Raw genomic sequence first — 15977 nt, 5'->3', positions numbered from 1 at the left:
CAGGGACTAGGGACAACAAAGAAGGAATGTGGACTGACCAGAGCTTCGTGGCTGCTGGAGGGTCGGGGCTCAGGCTGAGTTTCCGAGAATGGGTCGGAGAAGTCCAAGTCCTCAACCAGCCCTCAAAGAGGACTCGGTGGGGACTCGGTGGGGACGGGCGGGACTCAGCGACGATCCCCTCCCCCAGGCGACGGCGGATTCCTGGAGGCTCCCAGCTTCGCGCGCCGCCTCGCAGTCGGTTCTTTTGTGTTCCACAGCCCGGGAAAGGCCCCTGAGAAGTAGGGGGAAACGAGGGCGGGAGGGCACCGGGTTTGGTGGCGGCTTGTAGAGAAAGGCAGCGGAGTAAGGTACTCGTGCTTCCGGCAGCTCCTGCTTACTCCGGGAGCTCGCTCTGTTGCTCTCTTGTTCAGTTGTGGACTTTTCTCATGCCCTGGAGGAGAATGGTTTCCTGGGCTTCTTGTGGATGGTTGCTGGCCTTTGTTAAGCGAGCGAAAGATTAAAGTCCTTTGCAGGCCCCTCCACCCTAACTCACTAGAGACCCAAACAACTTGAACAATGAATTTGCATTGAGCCATATCAAAACTTTTTTTTTTGTGATTGACCAATTGAATATTGACAAATTCATATGGTTCGGCTTGGCTGACTACTTGCTTTTCTCATTCATTTATGAATTTACCTCTTTGAAGTATCGCGGAGCTGGCATCTGTCTGCCTGAGCCTAAGAGGTTCACAGTGGTTCGTCTGGAGCCTCTGAACTTTATGAACACACTGCGCCTGTTATTTACCTGTTAGCATGCTAACCCACCAACCCCGTGCAAAACCCACTTCACAGAATGAAGCAACTGTCACTGTCACAGGTCCAGAGACCTGGTCCTGTTTGAAACAGGATTTTTTGCTATTTAGCAAGGTATTTTACTTTCTTTTTCTTCATAAGTGTTCCATAAATTTTTTTATGGACTTCCTTATGGTTTTTATGGTGAACTGTTTGTTTCTCTGTGTTATAGTTCAGTGAAGTAAACAAACAGATCAAAAGACGGATTGGCAACACTAGGAGCTGCAGAAAAGGCTCAGCTGTTGTGAGCACTAGCTACCCGGCTAGAGGACCTAGGTTCAACTCCTAGCATCCACATGGCAGCTCACAACTGTGTGTAACTCCGGTCTCAGGGAAATCCATGGCAACAGATGCATGGAGCACACATAGTCCCAGGAAGGCAAAGTACCGATACACATAAAATAGAATAAAATAAAACAAATCTTTAATACAAGAAAATAACAATGCTTTAAGTAGGGTTGATTTTGTTTACAATAGGGGAGAGAAACAGGTTTTGTCGGTTGTCAAGGACCACCACCTGGCATTTAAGGGGACCGTGACTCAGAGGAAGTGGCAGGAAAGTTGGATAGCCAGTCTTATTAACACAAGACAGGTTGACAGGCCCCCTGACTGATGAGTAACTAGGGTGGATGTGGCAGATCTTGGATATGGCTGCTGTATTGCCACTGTCTTTCTAGAATGAAATAGAACACTCAGCTTCAGTATACGTTTCAGACCACCCTAGACTGGCTCTCCCCCAAGGACCTATTTGGGCACTCCAGCTGACCTCACAGTGAGAGGTAGGGTTGTTCCCCACGGGACTCACAAAGGTGGGCTCTGAAGTCAAGTACCCCCTCATCTCCAAAGCAGCACCCCAGAAGACAGAAACCCATGTCCACCATGGGGACCCATGTAAAATAAAGAGTGAGCACTTCCCATCAAAAGAAGAAAATGAAGAAAATGAAGCTAATGGGTCACCCCGTTTTCTTTTAAAACCAGTGTCTGCAGATATGTAACTCACCGGACTTCAGTCTCAGAATCATGTGAGATATTTGTTTAAAACTAACTCTAGTGGGCTTCTTTTCCTGTTTGAATAGAGTGTATTTAGAATGGAAACCAATAATGTGCCCAGGTAAACAAGAGAAACGGCCAGGTGGACTTTGCCAAGCATGTCCCATTTAAGGGGATAGACCTGGAGGAAGTGGCTTCCAAGGCTTGCAGTGGTGAGGGTCTCAGGAGACACGCTCCTACCCTGAAGGGTGGATCTGTAGTCCTGCCTTGGGTGACACTGAAGAGATGGCCTGCTGCCTGATTTGAGAAAGCAGGCATAGCAATCCTGGAGGTAGACTGGGATCTATCCTTCCCAGGAGTGTAAGGCTGCCAACAGGAGGACACTTGGCTCGGCTTTAGAAGGAAAGGTGATAACTTCATGCCAGCCTCGTCCCCATTTTACTTCAGCCGTCCTGTATTGGGTAGCTCCTGTGTACCCCCGGACGAGTCAGTATCCCTAGCACTTCACACTGCATCTGGGACAGGTCAGGTCAAAGTACCAGGAACAGGGTGTCGGTAGCTTGGTCTGTTGTACTGAAGCTGTAGCCAGGAAACCTGCCTTGTCATTGGAAAGTGACAGTTATGGGGCAGAAAGGTGTTCTATGAATAGGGTTGGGACCGGAGAGATAGCTCAGCGGTTAAAAGCACTGACTGCTCTTCCAGAGGTCCTGAGTTCAAATCCCAGCAACTACATGGTGGCTCACAACCACCCATAATGAGATCTGACACCCTCTTCTGGTGCGTCTGAAGACTGCAACAGTGTACTTAGCTATAATAATAAATAAATCTTAAAAAAAAAAAAAAAGAATAGTGTTGGTTCAGCCTTTTGCTACCTTCAGGGATACTGGTTAAATGAAATTATGGCTGACTAGGTGGCTCAATGGGGGAAAAAACCAAATTACTGTCAAAGCTATGAGTTCAATTCCAGAACCCACATTAGGAGATCACCAGCCCCAGAAACTTCTGAAAATTGTCCTCTGACTTAGGTACCACAGTGCACAACACCCTGCCCTGCAATAAGTAAGATTTAAAGTGCAGTTTAATGAACCCCATCCCAGTAGTTAGTTGGTTATCGTATTTTAAGTCAACTTATTTATTTTTTATTTTTTTATTTTTTTTTTATTTTTGGTTTTTGGAGACAGGCCTGGAACTCACTCTGTAGACCAGGCTGGCTTCGAACTCAGAAATCCGCCTGCCTCTGCCTCCCAAGAGGGAGGATTGAAGTGCTGGGATTGAAGGCATGTGCCACCACTGCCCGGCCAATCGTTTTTTGTTTGTTTGTTTGTTTGTTTTTGTTTGTTTTGTTTTTTAAAGAAATAAAAATATTTCATGTGTATGAATGTTTTGCCTGCATCTGAGAATATACACCATATATGTGCCTGTTGCCTATGGTGGCCAAAAGACACTGGATCACCTGGATCTGGGGTATTGAGTGGTTGTGAGCTGCTGTGCGGCTGCTGGAAACTGAACCCAGGTCCTCTGCAAGAACAAGAAGTAAAACAAGCATTCTTAAGGGTTGGTCCATCGCTCTAGCCCCAAGACTGTTTTAAGGAGATGGAGCACATTCTGTGCTCTTCAGGCTGCTCCTAGCTGTGGCTCTTACCACCTGGGTCCTAAACTAAATGCTTTCTATTCTTAGGTTGTTGTTTTTGCTGGTTTTTTGAGACAAGGTTCCTCTGTGTAGACCCGAATGTCCTGAAAGCAGCTCTGTAGACCTCGCTGGCCTGGAACCCAGAGATCCACCGCTGTCTGGGGTTTTCATATCCACTAAAGTTGAGATGAAGATCTTTCTTTTTGGCTTGAGTTTCATTAAGCGCCTGCTTCATAACTCTTGGGACTTTGATGTTTCTGAGCTTTTTTGCAGGGGGCTGAAGTGAAATGTATGTGTTTGAATCCCGCCTGGCCTCTGAAGCAATGGGCACCTCCGCCTCTGTCCTGGTGAATAGAGGTGTTTCTTTGGGATTTCCTTGCTTCATTCCTCGCTTGGGATCTCCAAGCTCCGTAAAAGGAGCTTGAGCTTTGAAGCCTGCTTACACTCATAGGCTAGGGGAGATTCTATCTGTGTCTGGGGCTTGCTCTCATTACCAGGAAATGTGCCTTCCTCAGTTCCTGAGCCTTTAATCCGTCCAGCTCTGAGGCCCTTAAGCAAAGAACTGGCTGAGGTAGGGGTGTACGTGTATGTGTGTACGTGCGTGTGTGTGTGTGTGTGTGTGTGTGTTGTAACTGTGTTTGTTGAGTGTGTTGTGTATGTGTGTGGCTTGTGTATGTGATGTGTTTGTATGTATGTGTGTGTTGTGTATGTGGTGTGTTTGGGTGTGTGTTGTGTGTGCGGTTTGTGTATGTGATATGTTTGCATGTGTGTCTTGTATATGTTATATATGTGTGTGGTTTGTGCATGTGTCTTCTGTATGTATGTGTATTATGTATGTGGTGTGTGTATGTGTGTGTGTGTTGTCGGGGGAGAGCAGAGGGAACCTGGGGAGTCATCATCAGGGTCACAGGGCACACTGGCTGTGTCAGAGCTTGATCCTGGGAGCGACCCAGAGATCGAAGGCAGCCAGTGATTTGCTGGAGAAAGACTTCAGAGACATTCTATTGTAACTCTGTACAGAGGTAATCGGAGCAAGATGGGAGCTACAAAAGAAAACAATGTCTGAAGGGATTAGACGCCATTCACCTCTTCATCCAGACTGCTCAAGAAAGCCTGCCTACCTCTTGGCTAGTTTTAATGTGCACTTGCTTTAAACTTTGATAGTGCATCTTGTCCTGTGTTTTATGCTCTCCTTGAGCTTCTCTCTGCAGGATCTCACTTAGGATAAAGGCAGTTCTTGATTGTCCCCATGTCCCCTTCCCAGTGAACTTTGTACTTACCTGAAAGTTAGTATCTATCTAGCACAAAGCATGGAAGCCCGTCTGCTAGACCAAGGCTCTTCGATTCCTTTACCCAAGAACTTTTTAATGCAAATCTGGAAATCTAGGCACACATATATAAAATGCTTACTGATAATAGATGATAACTTTATTTTAAAACAAATTTTAGCATCTATACAATTTACCATTTACTTAAAGCAAATTTGCATGCCAATAAGGTGAGCATGGTTGTTTGTTTGCTTAACACAGTACAACCCAAAGATACACTAATGTGAAACATGCTGAGGAATGAGGGTAAGGAAAATCTCAAGGTTCCTTGTTTTCTGTAATTAAACCATCATGTTTCTATGAGAACAGAACTCTTTGTGTGTTAGTAAAAACATGCCACTCCAGAAGGTGCAGCAGTCTGGAATCTGAACTAAGGCAATTCTGGCAGTGTTTTGTGGCATGAGGGAAAGGTGTGTACAGAGCAAAGCTTGTGTGTTGTGTGTTGTGTGTTCAAAACCAAGGCTGCAGTGACATCTCAGGAGACACTGGTGGGCTGTGCATGCTAGATCTAGTACATCTAGGTTGTGTGTTTGTGTTGTGTGTTTAGAACCAAGACTGCAGTGATGTCTCCTCAGGAGACACTGGTGGGCTGTGCATGCTAGATCTAGTACATCTAGGTTGTGTGTTTGTGTTGTGTGTTTAGAACCAAGGCTGCAGTGATGTTTCCTCAGGAGACACTGGTGGGCTGTGTATGCTAGATCTAGTATATCTAGGTTGTGTGTTTGTGTTGTGTGTTTAGAACCAAGGCTGCAGTGATGTCTCCTCAGGAGACACTGGTGGGCTGTGCATGCTAGATCTAGTACATCTAGGTTGCTGGCTGATTTGCTTATCATTGAGAAATGGTATTCTTTCATATACTTGCTGAGTAGAGAAGCCTTCTGTTAGAATAGAAAGAACCCATGTTGCTCTCATCACTGCCATCCCCCTCCCCACTCCCTACCCAGATGTGGCAGTGGTGACCATCGTTAGGATTCTTGTTTCTTACCATCTCTTCAAGGGTAGACAGGAAGCCTCCTTTGGCCCTGCTCTCAGTTCCTTGATGCCTAACCATTGGAGACTGTGACTTGGAATAGAAGTGTCCCATAGGATAGATGACCTCATGAGCTTATTAGAAAAGCAGATTTCAATTTCTCTCCTTCGGGCTTAGTTTAGGTGGAATGATGGATGCCTGGAATGTGATCTGTTTGCAAACAGGACGTAAGGAAGCAGTACCTTCGGAGTAAGAAGAGCAGCAGAAACTTAAAAAGCTAAGCACTATTCCATGGGAGCTTGGGAGGATGAGCTGGAGCCTCACAGCCCTGCTGTGCTGGTCAGAGCTTGGACTCTAAGGGATAATACTGAATTGAATTCTGGCCATATTGTGACTGCCTGGTAACTCATGCAGGTTACTAAAATCCCTTCTGCATATGTTCCATCATCTATAAAGTGGGATTATGCCTTAGAAGTATGTAGGATGTACCTGGAATACAGTGAGTGTTTGATGAACATCTGTTTCCAAGAATAAACAGCTTCCTGAACTGTGCCTGGTGTTTCTCGACCCTGGAAAGGACTGTCTTCCGAATCAACCTATCTTGGAGGAAGGAGCCTCCTTCCAGTCCCTACCTATAGCTCTGGAGCAGGCTGTGTGCTTGCTTTCCACTACATTAGGCCTAAGTATTTAATTCTAAACCATGTCCCTTCCTCTGGGGTTGGCTCCTGGGGTTACTAGTTGTCTCTGAGTAACCCGTGTTCTTTCTCTCCCTTCCAGGGATGGTACTTTGAGTGAATGACCTCCTTGGAGACCATTCTTCTGTTCCCCTTGTTACCAGCCAGGAGGCAGAAGTCTTCACAGGTCCAGGAAAGACCCGTCTCCCTTGAGCTTCCAGAAAGTACCTCATGCTTGGGAGATCAGGCCAACTATGGCTCTCATCTTCAGTGCCCTGCTGTTACTGGGGCTGTGTGGAGAGATCACTTCAGGAGGTCAGCCTGCCTTCGATAACACCCCTGGGGCTTTGAATTATGAATTGCCTACCGCAGAATATGAGACCCAAGATACCTTCAATGCCGGGATTGTTGGCCCTCTCTACCAAATGGTGCACATCTTCCTCAACGTGGTCCAGCCGAATGACTTCCCTCTAGGTGAGTGTTGACCATGGGGAGGATTGATTTACCTCTCTTGGTTTCTTAATGACCATGCCATCCATACAGAAGACAATCAGCACTTTACACTATAAGGTTCAGAAGCATTGACTATACAAGGGCAAAAAAAAAAAAATTATATAGAATTTAGATGTGTGTGTGTGTTTGTTTAAGCCAAGTGAGAAACAAAATTGAATCTTTCTGCCTGGTTGCTTTTCCATTTTATCTTGCTTTGTTTTGCCTAGAGCAACGCATTGTTTCAAATTGTGTGCATGTGCGTGTACACACACGAAGTGAAAACTGGGGTAAAAATGCAAGTGCCTAGTCATGAAATGAGAGGTTGCTGATCACCAGGCAGCTGTTGGTTATGTGTCACTTGAGAATTTAACTCTTCTCCACCCATGATGAAAAAGCATCTTTGCCACTCCTTAGGGCAAGGACAGGCATGTCCAGACTTGGTTCCACGATTAGCTGTACCAAGAGATTAGTGTGAGGAAGGGACGGTTGGACATTTACAGGTAGAGGGCATTTTGTGGTCAGGGCTCTTATTCTCTGTACACGCTGCTGATGTTTCTTGGACACTGTCTGTAATTCTTTAACCTGGAAGCCGTCTGGTGTGTTTGTGTGTGTCAGTGTGTGTGTGTCTTGGGGCAGTCCTGGGAAGAGGACAATGGCCGGGGTGAAGATACTGCGGTGTGGCCTGAATTTTCGATGAACTTAAGTTGCACGTCTTCTAAGCCTGTCTTTCAACTACAGAGATTTGAATACTGGCATTGGTTATACAATTGTGGCAGTCCAAAAGTTGAACATGGAAGACATTAAAACAAGGAGAACTTAGATGGTCTGGGCTAATGTCTTTTTTTGTTTGTTTGTTTGTTTGTTTGTTTTCAAGACAGGGTTTCTCTGTGTAGCCCTGGCTGTCCTGGACCTCACTCTGTAGACCAGGCTGACCTCAAACTCAGAAATCTGCTTGCCTCTGCCTTCTGAGTGATGGAATTAAAGGTGTGTGCCACCACCGCCTGACTGGGCTAATGTCTTAAGAGGGGTATGTGTGCGTGTGTCAGGTTATTGAGCCTCACTGTTTACATTATGGGGCTATGTTGTTGTTGTTATTGTTTTTAGTAAGTTTATTTATATATTTTTATTTTGTGTGTCTTGGTGGTTTTCCTGTGTATGTGTTTACTGTGTGAAGGTGCCAGATCCTCTGGAACTGGAGTTACAGACAGTTGTAAGCCACCATGTGGTTGCCGGAAATTGAACCTGGGTTCTCTGCAAGAGCAGCCACTGCTCTTGAACACCCTTCTAGTCCTGACTGGTTAAGTTTTAAGTAGCACTTGCCACAACCAAGAGTGAGGAATTGTCTAGATCAGGTTGGCTGTGGGCATGGGGATATCTGTGGGGGAAGTTGTCTTGACTGCTTCAATTGAGGTGGGATGGAAGCCTCCCCTCCCCCCAAAAAAGGTGGAAGGTGGATAGATGGCCTTGGAGGCTGGGGAAGAAAGGGAGAAGCAGTAAGCAAACTGGGTGTGTGTTCATGTGGTCTGCTCTTGACTGTGGATGTCATGTGACTGGGTACTTAGGATCCTGCCTTGACTTACCTCAAATGCTGGACTATAACCTGGAATTGCAAGCCAACTAAAACCTTCCCACCCCATGATGCTTTTTGTCAGGATGTGTTATCACAGCAGCAGAAATAAAATGAGAACAGCGACTTTTATAGTTTCACTAAAAGTGCATGTTTACTGACATTTTTATTGTCTGTTTTAGATTAGTCTGAAACAGCCTTAAGTACTCCTATCAGGTTTCTGTTTAAATTTCACTTCTAAGAAATTAGTCAACCTGGACCTTTGGTTTGCTGAAGATGATCTTGGATTAAACACTGTTTCTGTCACTGCTTAGAAGAATAAATTTGGACATCCAAATGATGAAAAGATAAAGCAGAAGGTGTTAGTTTTTAGTGTTGATTCCATGTTATCCGCTTGGAATAGCTGTCTTGTTTTTTTGATAGACTTACTAGGAATGTTACTATAGAAACAGGTAACTACTATTGTTCCTAATCATTTTGCTTTGTTTTATTTTATTTTATTTTTTTGTTTTGTTTTTTTTTGGAGACAGAGTTTCTCTGTGTAGCCCTGGCTGCCCTGGAACTCACTCTGTAGACCAGGCTGGCCTCGAACTCAGAAATCTGCCTGCCTCTCTGCCTCCCAAGTACTGAGATTAAAGGCATGTGCCACCACTGCCCCATTCCTAGTCATTTTTTTATTGTTGCTTTATTTTATTTTAGAGACAGGGTTTCTTTGTGAAGCCTTGGCTGTCCTGGATCTTGCTCTGTAGATAAGTCTGGCTTCAAACTCACAAAGATCCTCCTGCCTCTGCCTCCTGAGTGCTGGGATTAAAGGTGAGTGTCACCACTGTCAGGCTTCTGATCATTTTAAAATTTGTATTTGTGTGTGTGTCTGTAGGGTATGTGTACGCACATTTGCATATGGGCGAAGCTGCCTGTGTGTAAAAGCTAGATGCTCATGCTGGCTATCTTCTTTGATTTCTTTGTACCAGTTATAAACATGCCTGCTACCACACCTGTCATGTTCATAGATGCTAGCAATCTAACTTCAGGTTCTCGTGCTTGTGGGGCAGCTATTTTCCAACTGAACCATCATCTCCCTGTTCCCTAATTATCATTTTAAAGAAATATATGTACAAAGATAGAATTCAGTTGTTTCAGAAGAACTGAAGCTGTCCATGTTTCAGTTTAAGGCGTATCCTACAATTAGCAAATCCTTCAATCTCTTTCCATACACTCTTCTTTGTAGCTCCCTCTGAATTTCATAGGAAAGCAGTTTGTACTTTATTTTTTATTTTGTTTTCAATTTATTTATTTATTTATTTGTTTGTTTATTTATTTAATGTGTTCTAACTACATGTATACCTGCATGCCAGAAGAGGGCATTAGATCTCATTATGGATAGCTGTAAGCCAACAAGTTGTTGCTTTGAGTCGAACTCAGGACCTCTAGAAGAGCAGCTGGTGCTCTTAACCACTGAGCCATCTCTCCAGCCCTCCAGTCTTTTATAGAACAATACATTTTCCAAGCCTTCATTTCAGTGACGCAGCTAGCTGAAGATATATCTGAAGGGTTTGAACACCATCAGAAACATTGTTAGCTTAGAAAAGAGCTGCCTGGAGAATGTGTAAACATGAACATTGGTAGAGTGTTAGCCTGTCTCGTAGCCTGGGCTCATCCTAGCGAAGTGAGACATGACCCTGAGTTGCAGCCACAGACCAAAGCAGAACAGTTTTTTCCTCTGAAGGGGAAGATTACTAGAGTATCTTCAGAACCTCAGTCGACATATTAGGATTTTGATTTTCTTCTCCCGCCCCAGTTTCTTTTCCATCATTCTACCCAATTACTATGTTACATCTATACTAGTATTCAAGTGTCCTGTCCCTACATGCTCTACGTCACCTGAGACCCTTACATTTCATAGGTACCAAATCATGGGGAAATAGCCTTAGAATATTAACTCAAACAGAAAATTTGAGACAAGAATAGTATGTTGATAGAGAGTGTGCTGGCTAGTTTTGTGTCAGCTTGACACAGCTAGAGTTATCTGAAGGTAGGGAACCTCAGTTGAGGAAATTATAGCCTTTGTACGATTCAGCTGTAGGGCATTTTCTTCCTTTTTCTTTTTCTTTTCTTTTTTTTTAAAGATTTATTTATTTTGTGTGAGTACACTGTCACTGTCTTCAGATACACCAGAAGAGGGCATCAGATCCCATTACAGATGGTTGTGAGCCACCATATGGTTGCTGGGAATTGAACTCAGGACCTTTGGAAGAGCAGATGGTGCTCTTAACCACTGAGCCATCTCTCCAGCCCTAGGCATTTTCTTAATTAGTGATTGATTGGGAGGGCCCAACCTTTTGTGAGTGTCACCATCCCTGGGCTGGTGGTCTTGGGTTCCATAAGAAAGTAGGCTGAGCAAGCCATGAGGAGCAAGCCAGTAAGCAGCCCCCATCCATGGCCTCTGCATCAGCTTCTGCCATCAAGTTCCTGCCCTGTTTGGATTTCTGCCCTGACTTCCCTCCATGGTGGACGATGATGTGCAAGGGTAAGGCAAATAAACCCTTTCCTCCACAACTTGCTTTGGGTCATGGTGTTTCATTGCAGCACTAGAAACCCAAGCTGGGCAGTGGTGGCGCACGCCTTTAATCCCAGCACTTGGGAGGCAGAGGCAGGCAGATTTCTGAGTTCCAGACCAGCCTGGTCTACATAGTGAGTTCCAGGACAGCCAGGGCTACACAGAGAAACTCTGTCTCAAGAAAAAACAAAACAAAACAAAAAACCCTAACCAAGACAGATGGAATTATCCATGGGCTCTGTTCTTCTGCTTGAAAGTAGAGGGTCTTAAATGAAAAGTTTAGTATAGACTGAGGATTGGCAAAGGAAGGAATGATCTCAGAGCCTGGGCTCTCTCTGCCTGCCATGTCTCTTGTGTTCCACCAACATAGTTTACTGAATTGATGATTTGTTCTTACAAGAAAACGCATGTTACATCCTGAAGAGGGCTGAGATGGAATGGCCTTGATAGAATGGGACTTGGGACATAGTTTTACTTCTTGGACAAAAGAGAAGAAATACGAATTGATCAAGACTATGAGTAACTGAGCCATGGTAGAGTGTGTTCTGGAACCTGACCTGGATATCTCATGAATATCTTCCTGGCTTGGAGTTCCTGAGACTGTAAGACTGCATGCTAGCCTGAGGCTCACTGAGAAGAGAGCCTCTTTGCACGGCACTGTGCCAAAGGCTAGGGAGTCTGAAATCAAGGTGGAAGCAGAATTGGCCTCAGATAGGCCCTACAACCCTGGTTGTAAACAGCTGTTTTCTTGCATGTTCTTTCAGTGGTGCATGCTCAGAGATAGAAACAGACATTCAGACACACAGTGATCTCCCTGGGTCTTAGTCAGGGTTTCTATTCCTGCATAAACATCATGACCAAGAAGCAAGTTGGGGAGGAAAGGATTTATTCAGCTTACATTTCCACATTGCTGTTCATCACCAAAAGAAGTCAGGACTGGAACTCAAGCAGGCCAGGAAGCAGGATCTGATGCAGAGGCCATGGAGGGATGTTCCTTACTGGCTTGCTTCTCCTGCCTTGCTCAGCTTGCTTTCTTATAGAACCCAAGACTAGCAGGCCAGGTATGGCACCACCCACAAGAGGCCTTCCTCCCTTGATCACTAATTGAGAAAACGCCTTACAGCTGGATCTCATTGAGGCATTCCCTCAAGGGAGGATCCTTTCTCTGTGATAACTCCAGCTTGTGTCAAGTTGACACATAAAACCAGCCAGTACACCCTCTCTTCTGCTTCTTTTACCAGGAAGAAATCTCACCATGAACACACTATATATGTGCTTCACCTAAACCTAGTTATTCCCCAAAGTTCATATCTACCAGTACCAACATATTGAAGCTTGGTTCATGAATTTGAGAGGAGCAAAGACAGTGGGTGTCCTATTCTGTGTTCTATTGCTATGAAGAGACACCATAACCAAGGCAACTTTTATAAAAGAAAGCATTTAATTGGGGCTGGCTTACAGTTTCAGAGCTTTAGTCCATTATGATCATTGCAGGAAGCAAGGGGGCACAAAGACAGACATGATGCTGGAGAATTAGCTGAGAGTTCTATATCTAGATCCACAGGCAGCAGGAAGAGAGAGCCCCTGGACTTGGCTTGCACTTTTGAAGTTTCAAAGCCCACCCCTAGTGACATACTTCCTCCAACAAGGCCACACCTATCCCAACAAGGTTACACCTCCTAATCCTTCTCAAGCAGTGCCACTCTCTGATGACTAAGCATTCAAATATATGAGCTCATGGGGACCATTCTTATTTAAACCACTTATTTAAACCATTCTTATTTATAGTGGATAAATTGGGAGCAAGGGGGGGGGTGTGTTTCATGAAATACTTTGGCTAAGGTCAACAAGAGCCAAAGGTGTTGTGAGCCAGAGTCTAAGTAGAATTTGGTTTGGAAAAAAAATCTGGTTAGCTCTGGATAGGTAGATCACATGAAGGTGGATGCTCCTACAGTGGTCTGGAGGGATAATTATGAATATATAATTACACACACACACACACACACACACACACACACACACACACACAAAGGGAAAGTAGGGGGAAATGCTTGCAATGAGTGTAGCATCCATTATATGTCCAAAGGCTATGCTTCTATCTTAGCTTTTTACAAGGTCCTGCAGGGATGATCAAGGCCAAGTTGTTGACTTTCAGATCTTTGTTTTTTGTATGTGGAATCTGACTGTAATTACAACCTACTTTAGAACTTTTCATTTGTGAAATGTTGTGTATAAAGCCTATGTTTAAAACCAGGGCTGATTGGCACCAGGAAGAATCAATAATTGTGGTTACTATTCATTTTATTATCTGAGAGGAAAAGTTGGCCAAATTTAAGTTGATGTAGGGAGAGGACATGGAACAAGATGACTCCCTGGGAATCATTAAAATATCCTTGCTGCTACTCCCTTGAGAACACTCTACACAGAATTGCCCTGTTGGAAGCAGTTCTGTGAGTTCGCAGTGTCTTAAATCATGTCTGGTTGGCAGGCCTTCCAGTAGCAGAGTGGGCGCTGAGCAGATCAGAGCAGAAAGCAAAGCAGATCGAGGGCTGAGTGTTGTTCTCAGTGGTCTTCCAGGCTCCTAGGTTTCCTCTGCTTTGTTCTTTACTGATGACCCCAGTAATCAATCCATAAGGCTTGCTTTGCCACCTATAAATTCAATGAAATCTTCCACAATTTTTGGAGGTAGGTGATGGCCATAGGTGGAGTGGATCATATATCTCTTTGCAGGTTGGGAAACGGAGTCAGAAAGAGCACATACATGTTCAAGTTGCTAAAAAGGAGCAGACTGAGAGAGACCTTTGTTTCTGGGACTAGTTATTTCTCCAGTAAACCTTGGTTTCCTGCGGGTATCCTCCTTTTCCTTTTTTTTTTTTTTTTTTTTTTTTTTTTTTTTTTGGTTTTTCAAGACAGGGTTTCTCTGTGTAGCCCTGGCTGTCCTGGAGCTCACTTTGTAGACCAGGCTGGCTTCGAACTCAGAAATCTGCCTGCCTCTGCCTCCCAAGTGCTGGGATTAAAGGCGTGTGTGTCACCACTGCCTGGCCCTTTTTTCCTTTTTTAAAAACGTGTTGCTCTTAAAATAACCAGGGGTTAGGCATTACAACAAAACAACAATAACAACAAATGAAAAAAAAGATGAAAGAATATAAAATGACCACGAGTCAATATGAAAAATGATAGCCTTTGCGTGTGACATGTAGGCATTCCAGTGTCCACTACAGGTGTTACGTAGTGCCTTTTCCAATTTTCTGTGACAACATGAATTTGTTCTCAGGTAAAATCTGGAGCCATTCTGAGAAAGCAAGCAAAGGGTTGGGGTCTGGGGGGGCATGTCTGCTTTTAGTTTTATGAAATATTCTAAAATAATTGTTCACCCTGCTTTAGCATATTCTTAAATTAGATTTTAGGATGGTTGACCTATTTCAAAAAGTATTTCCAGACTAATGTCATTTGCCCCTGGGATCTGGGGCGTGTGGGATCTGGCGCGTGTGGGCATGGCATTGCCCAGGAGGTAGAACTGTAGCAGGAGGGTGAGTGAGGCTGGGTTCCCATGAGTTTGGGATCTCCTCAGGATATTAAAGTGTAGATGCTTCTATCCTGTGGTTAAATAAAGTTATCAGCCGAGGCTATCGAGAGGAGAACATCAGGACAGAGGGTTGCGCCATGGCCCTCAGTGAGGCATGAGGAGGCCTTGCTGTGGAGATCCCCTCAGCCTCCCATCAGAACCAGAGGCCTAAGCATCTCCTGCCTCCTCCTGGTCCTGCCTTTTTGCCCCAACTCTCAACTCCCACAGTCTAGGTTGTATAGAATTTATTTTCCCATGTTACAGGCTTCAGGTTAGCTTCCTGAAGAGAGCCCAGCAGCTCGTTTCTTCCATCCCCAATTCTAACCCCCCAACCCCCAGGGAAGACAGTCAACGTTGGACCCTCTCAGTAACCATGGCCAGGGTGGTGCTGAGTGGGCCTGGGACTACTGTCAGCTATCTTTGTTACCATACCATCAGAAGCAGAGAGAGGAGTTCCAGGAAAGTTGCTGGTCCTGTGAACAGTCCAGCAGGTATGCCTGAGCTAACATCGAGGTACCATTAGATGATAGATAGCACCAGAGAGTTCTCACCTAATTCACAGAAGTCATTGTCCTCTTGTGGATCATGTGACTCACATTGGTGCTGGTCTTTGCCAAAAAAAAGGTCACAGAGGCAAAAAACCAAAACAAAACAAAAAACCCAAAACAAAAACAAAACAAAAAAACAAAAAACAAAACAAAACTGTCTCATTCTCTACTGTCAGTCTTTTTGATGGGCAGCCTATACCTCCTCCTCCTCTATTTTCTTCCCAGCAACTTTACAGGATTAGACAAGTTGGCCAGACTGAGTGAGGTCCTCTTAGTGCCTAATTCTACAGAAGCTGAGGCCAGAGCACTGAGTGGATTGCCTAGGTCCTGCAGCTAGCCAAGCAGTGGGTTGCAGCTTTTAGGTACACAGGAAAGTAAATTTCAAAAGGCCCAAGAGACAGGGCTGCAATATGCCTTGTTTTGATGGCCCAAAGAATACTCCTGAGCATCTTATTTTCCATTTATGTGTGTGTATATGTGTGGTATATGTGCTTGTGTGTACATGCACCTATGTATGTGTGTATGCATTCGTGTGTGTTGGCATGTGCTTGTGTGTTCACATATATGCATGTGTGCTCGTGTGTGTGCATGAGCTTGTGTGTGTGTGTGTGTGTGTGTGTGCGTGTGTGTGTGCTTGTGTATGTGAGAGTGCCCGTGTGCTTCTCTGTGCTTGCATGTGCTTGTGTGTGTGTTTGCTTGTACATAAGCTTGCACACATGTGCATATGTGTGTGTGTGCTGGCTTAGATGGGCAATGGGTGTGCCAAGGTATGGCAAGCACCTCACTCCTACTGTGTCTGTGTCTCCAACTTCATAGCACTGCCAA

At 44.7% G+C, this 15977-nt stretch overlaps 2 protein-coding genes across 19 annotated transcripts in view; one reads left to right on the top strand and one right to left on the bottom strand.

Annotated features, from left to right (window-relative positions):
- Positions 1-654, bottom strand: part of LOC116070692 — a 64808-nt gene extending 64154 nt beyond the window's left edge. For 2 of the 8 annotated variants that reach the window (XR_004110513.1, XR_004110516.1), the window contains exon 1: positions 39-649. The gene's annotated coding sequence lies outside the window, so the exon portion shown is untranslated. Of the gene's footprint in view, positions 1-38 lie in introns of all 8 variants that reach the window. The other 6 variants (XR_004110518.1, XR_004110515.1, XR_004110512.1 and 3 more) reach the window with 6 other exon arrangements.
- Prom1 (prominin 1) overlaps positions 1-15977 on the top strand; it is a 115920-nt gene that overhangs the window by 1157 nt on the left and 98786 nt on the right. For 7 of the 11 annotated variants that reach the window (XM_031342140.1, XM_031342138.1, XM_031342137.1 and 4 more), the window contains one exon: positions 6527-6897. In XM_031342140.1, the coding sequence (XP_031198000.1) occupies positions 6678-6897 (220 nt within the window). In that variant the 5' untranslated portion in view covers positions 6527-6677. Of the gene's footprint in view, positions 1-1392; positions 1854-6526; positions 6898-15977 lie in introns of those variants that run through there. The other 4 variants (XM_031342144.1, XM_031342142.1, XM_031342143.1 and 1 more) reach the window with 2 other exon arrangements.

Source organism: Mastomys coucha, unplaced genomic scaffold, assembly GCF_008632895.1.
Source record: "Mastomys coucha isolate ucsf_1 unplaced genomic scaffold, UCSF_Mcou_1 pScaffold22, whole genome shotgun sequence".
Classification (NCBI taxonomy): domain Eukaryota; kingdom Metazoa; phylum Chordata; class Mammalia; order Rodentia; family Muridae; genus Mastomys; species Mastomys coucha.
The sequence above is the reverse complement of the archived record's forward strand: the minus strand, read 5'-3'. Positions and strand labels throughout refer to the sequence as shown.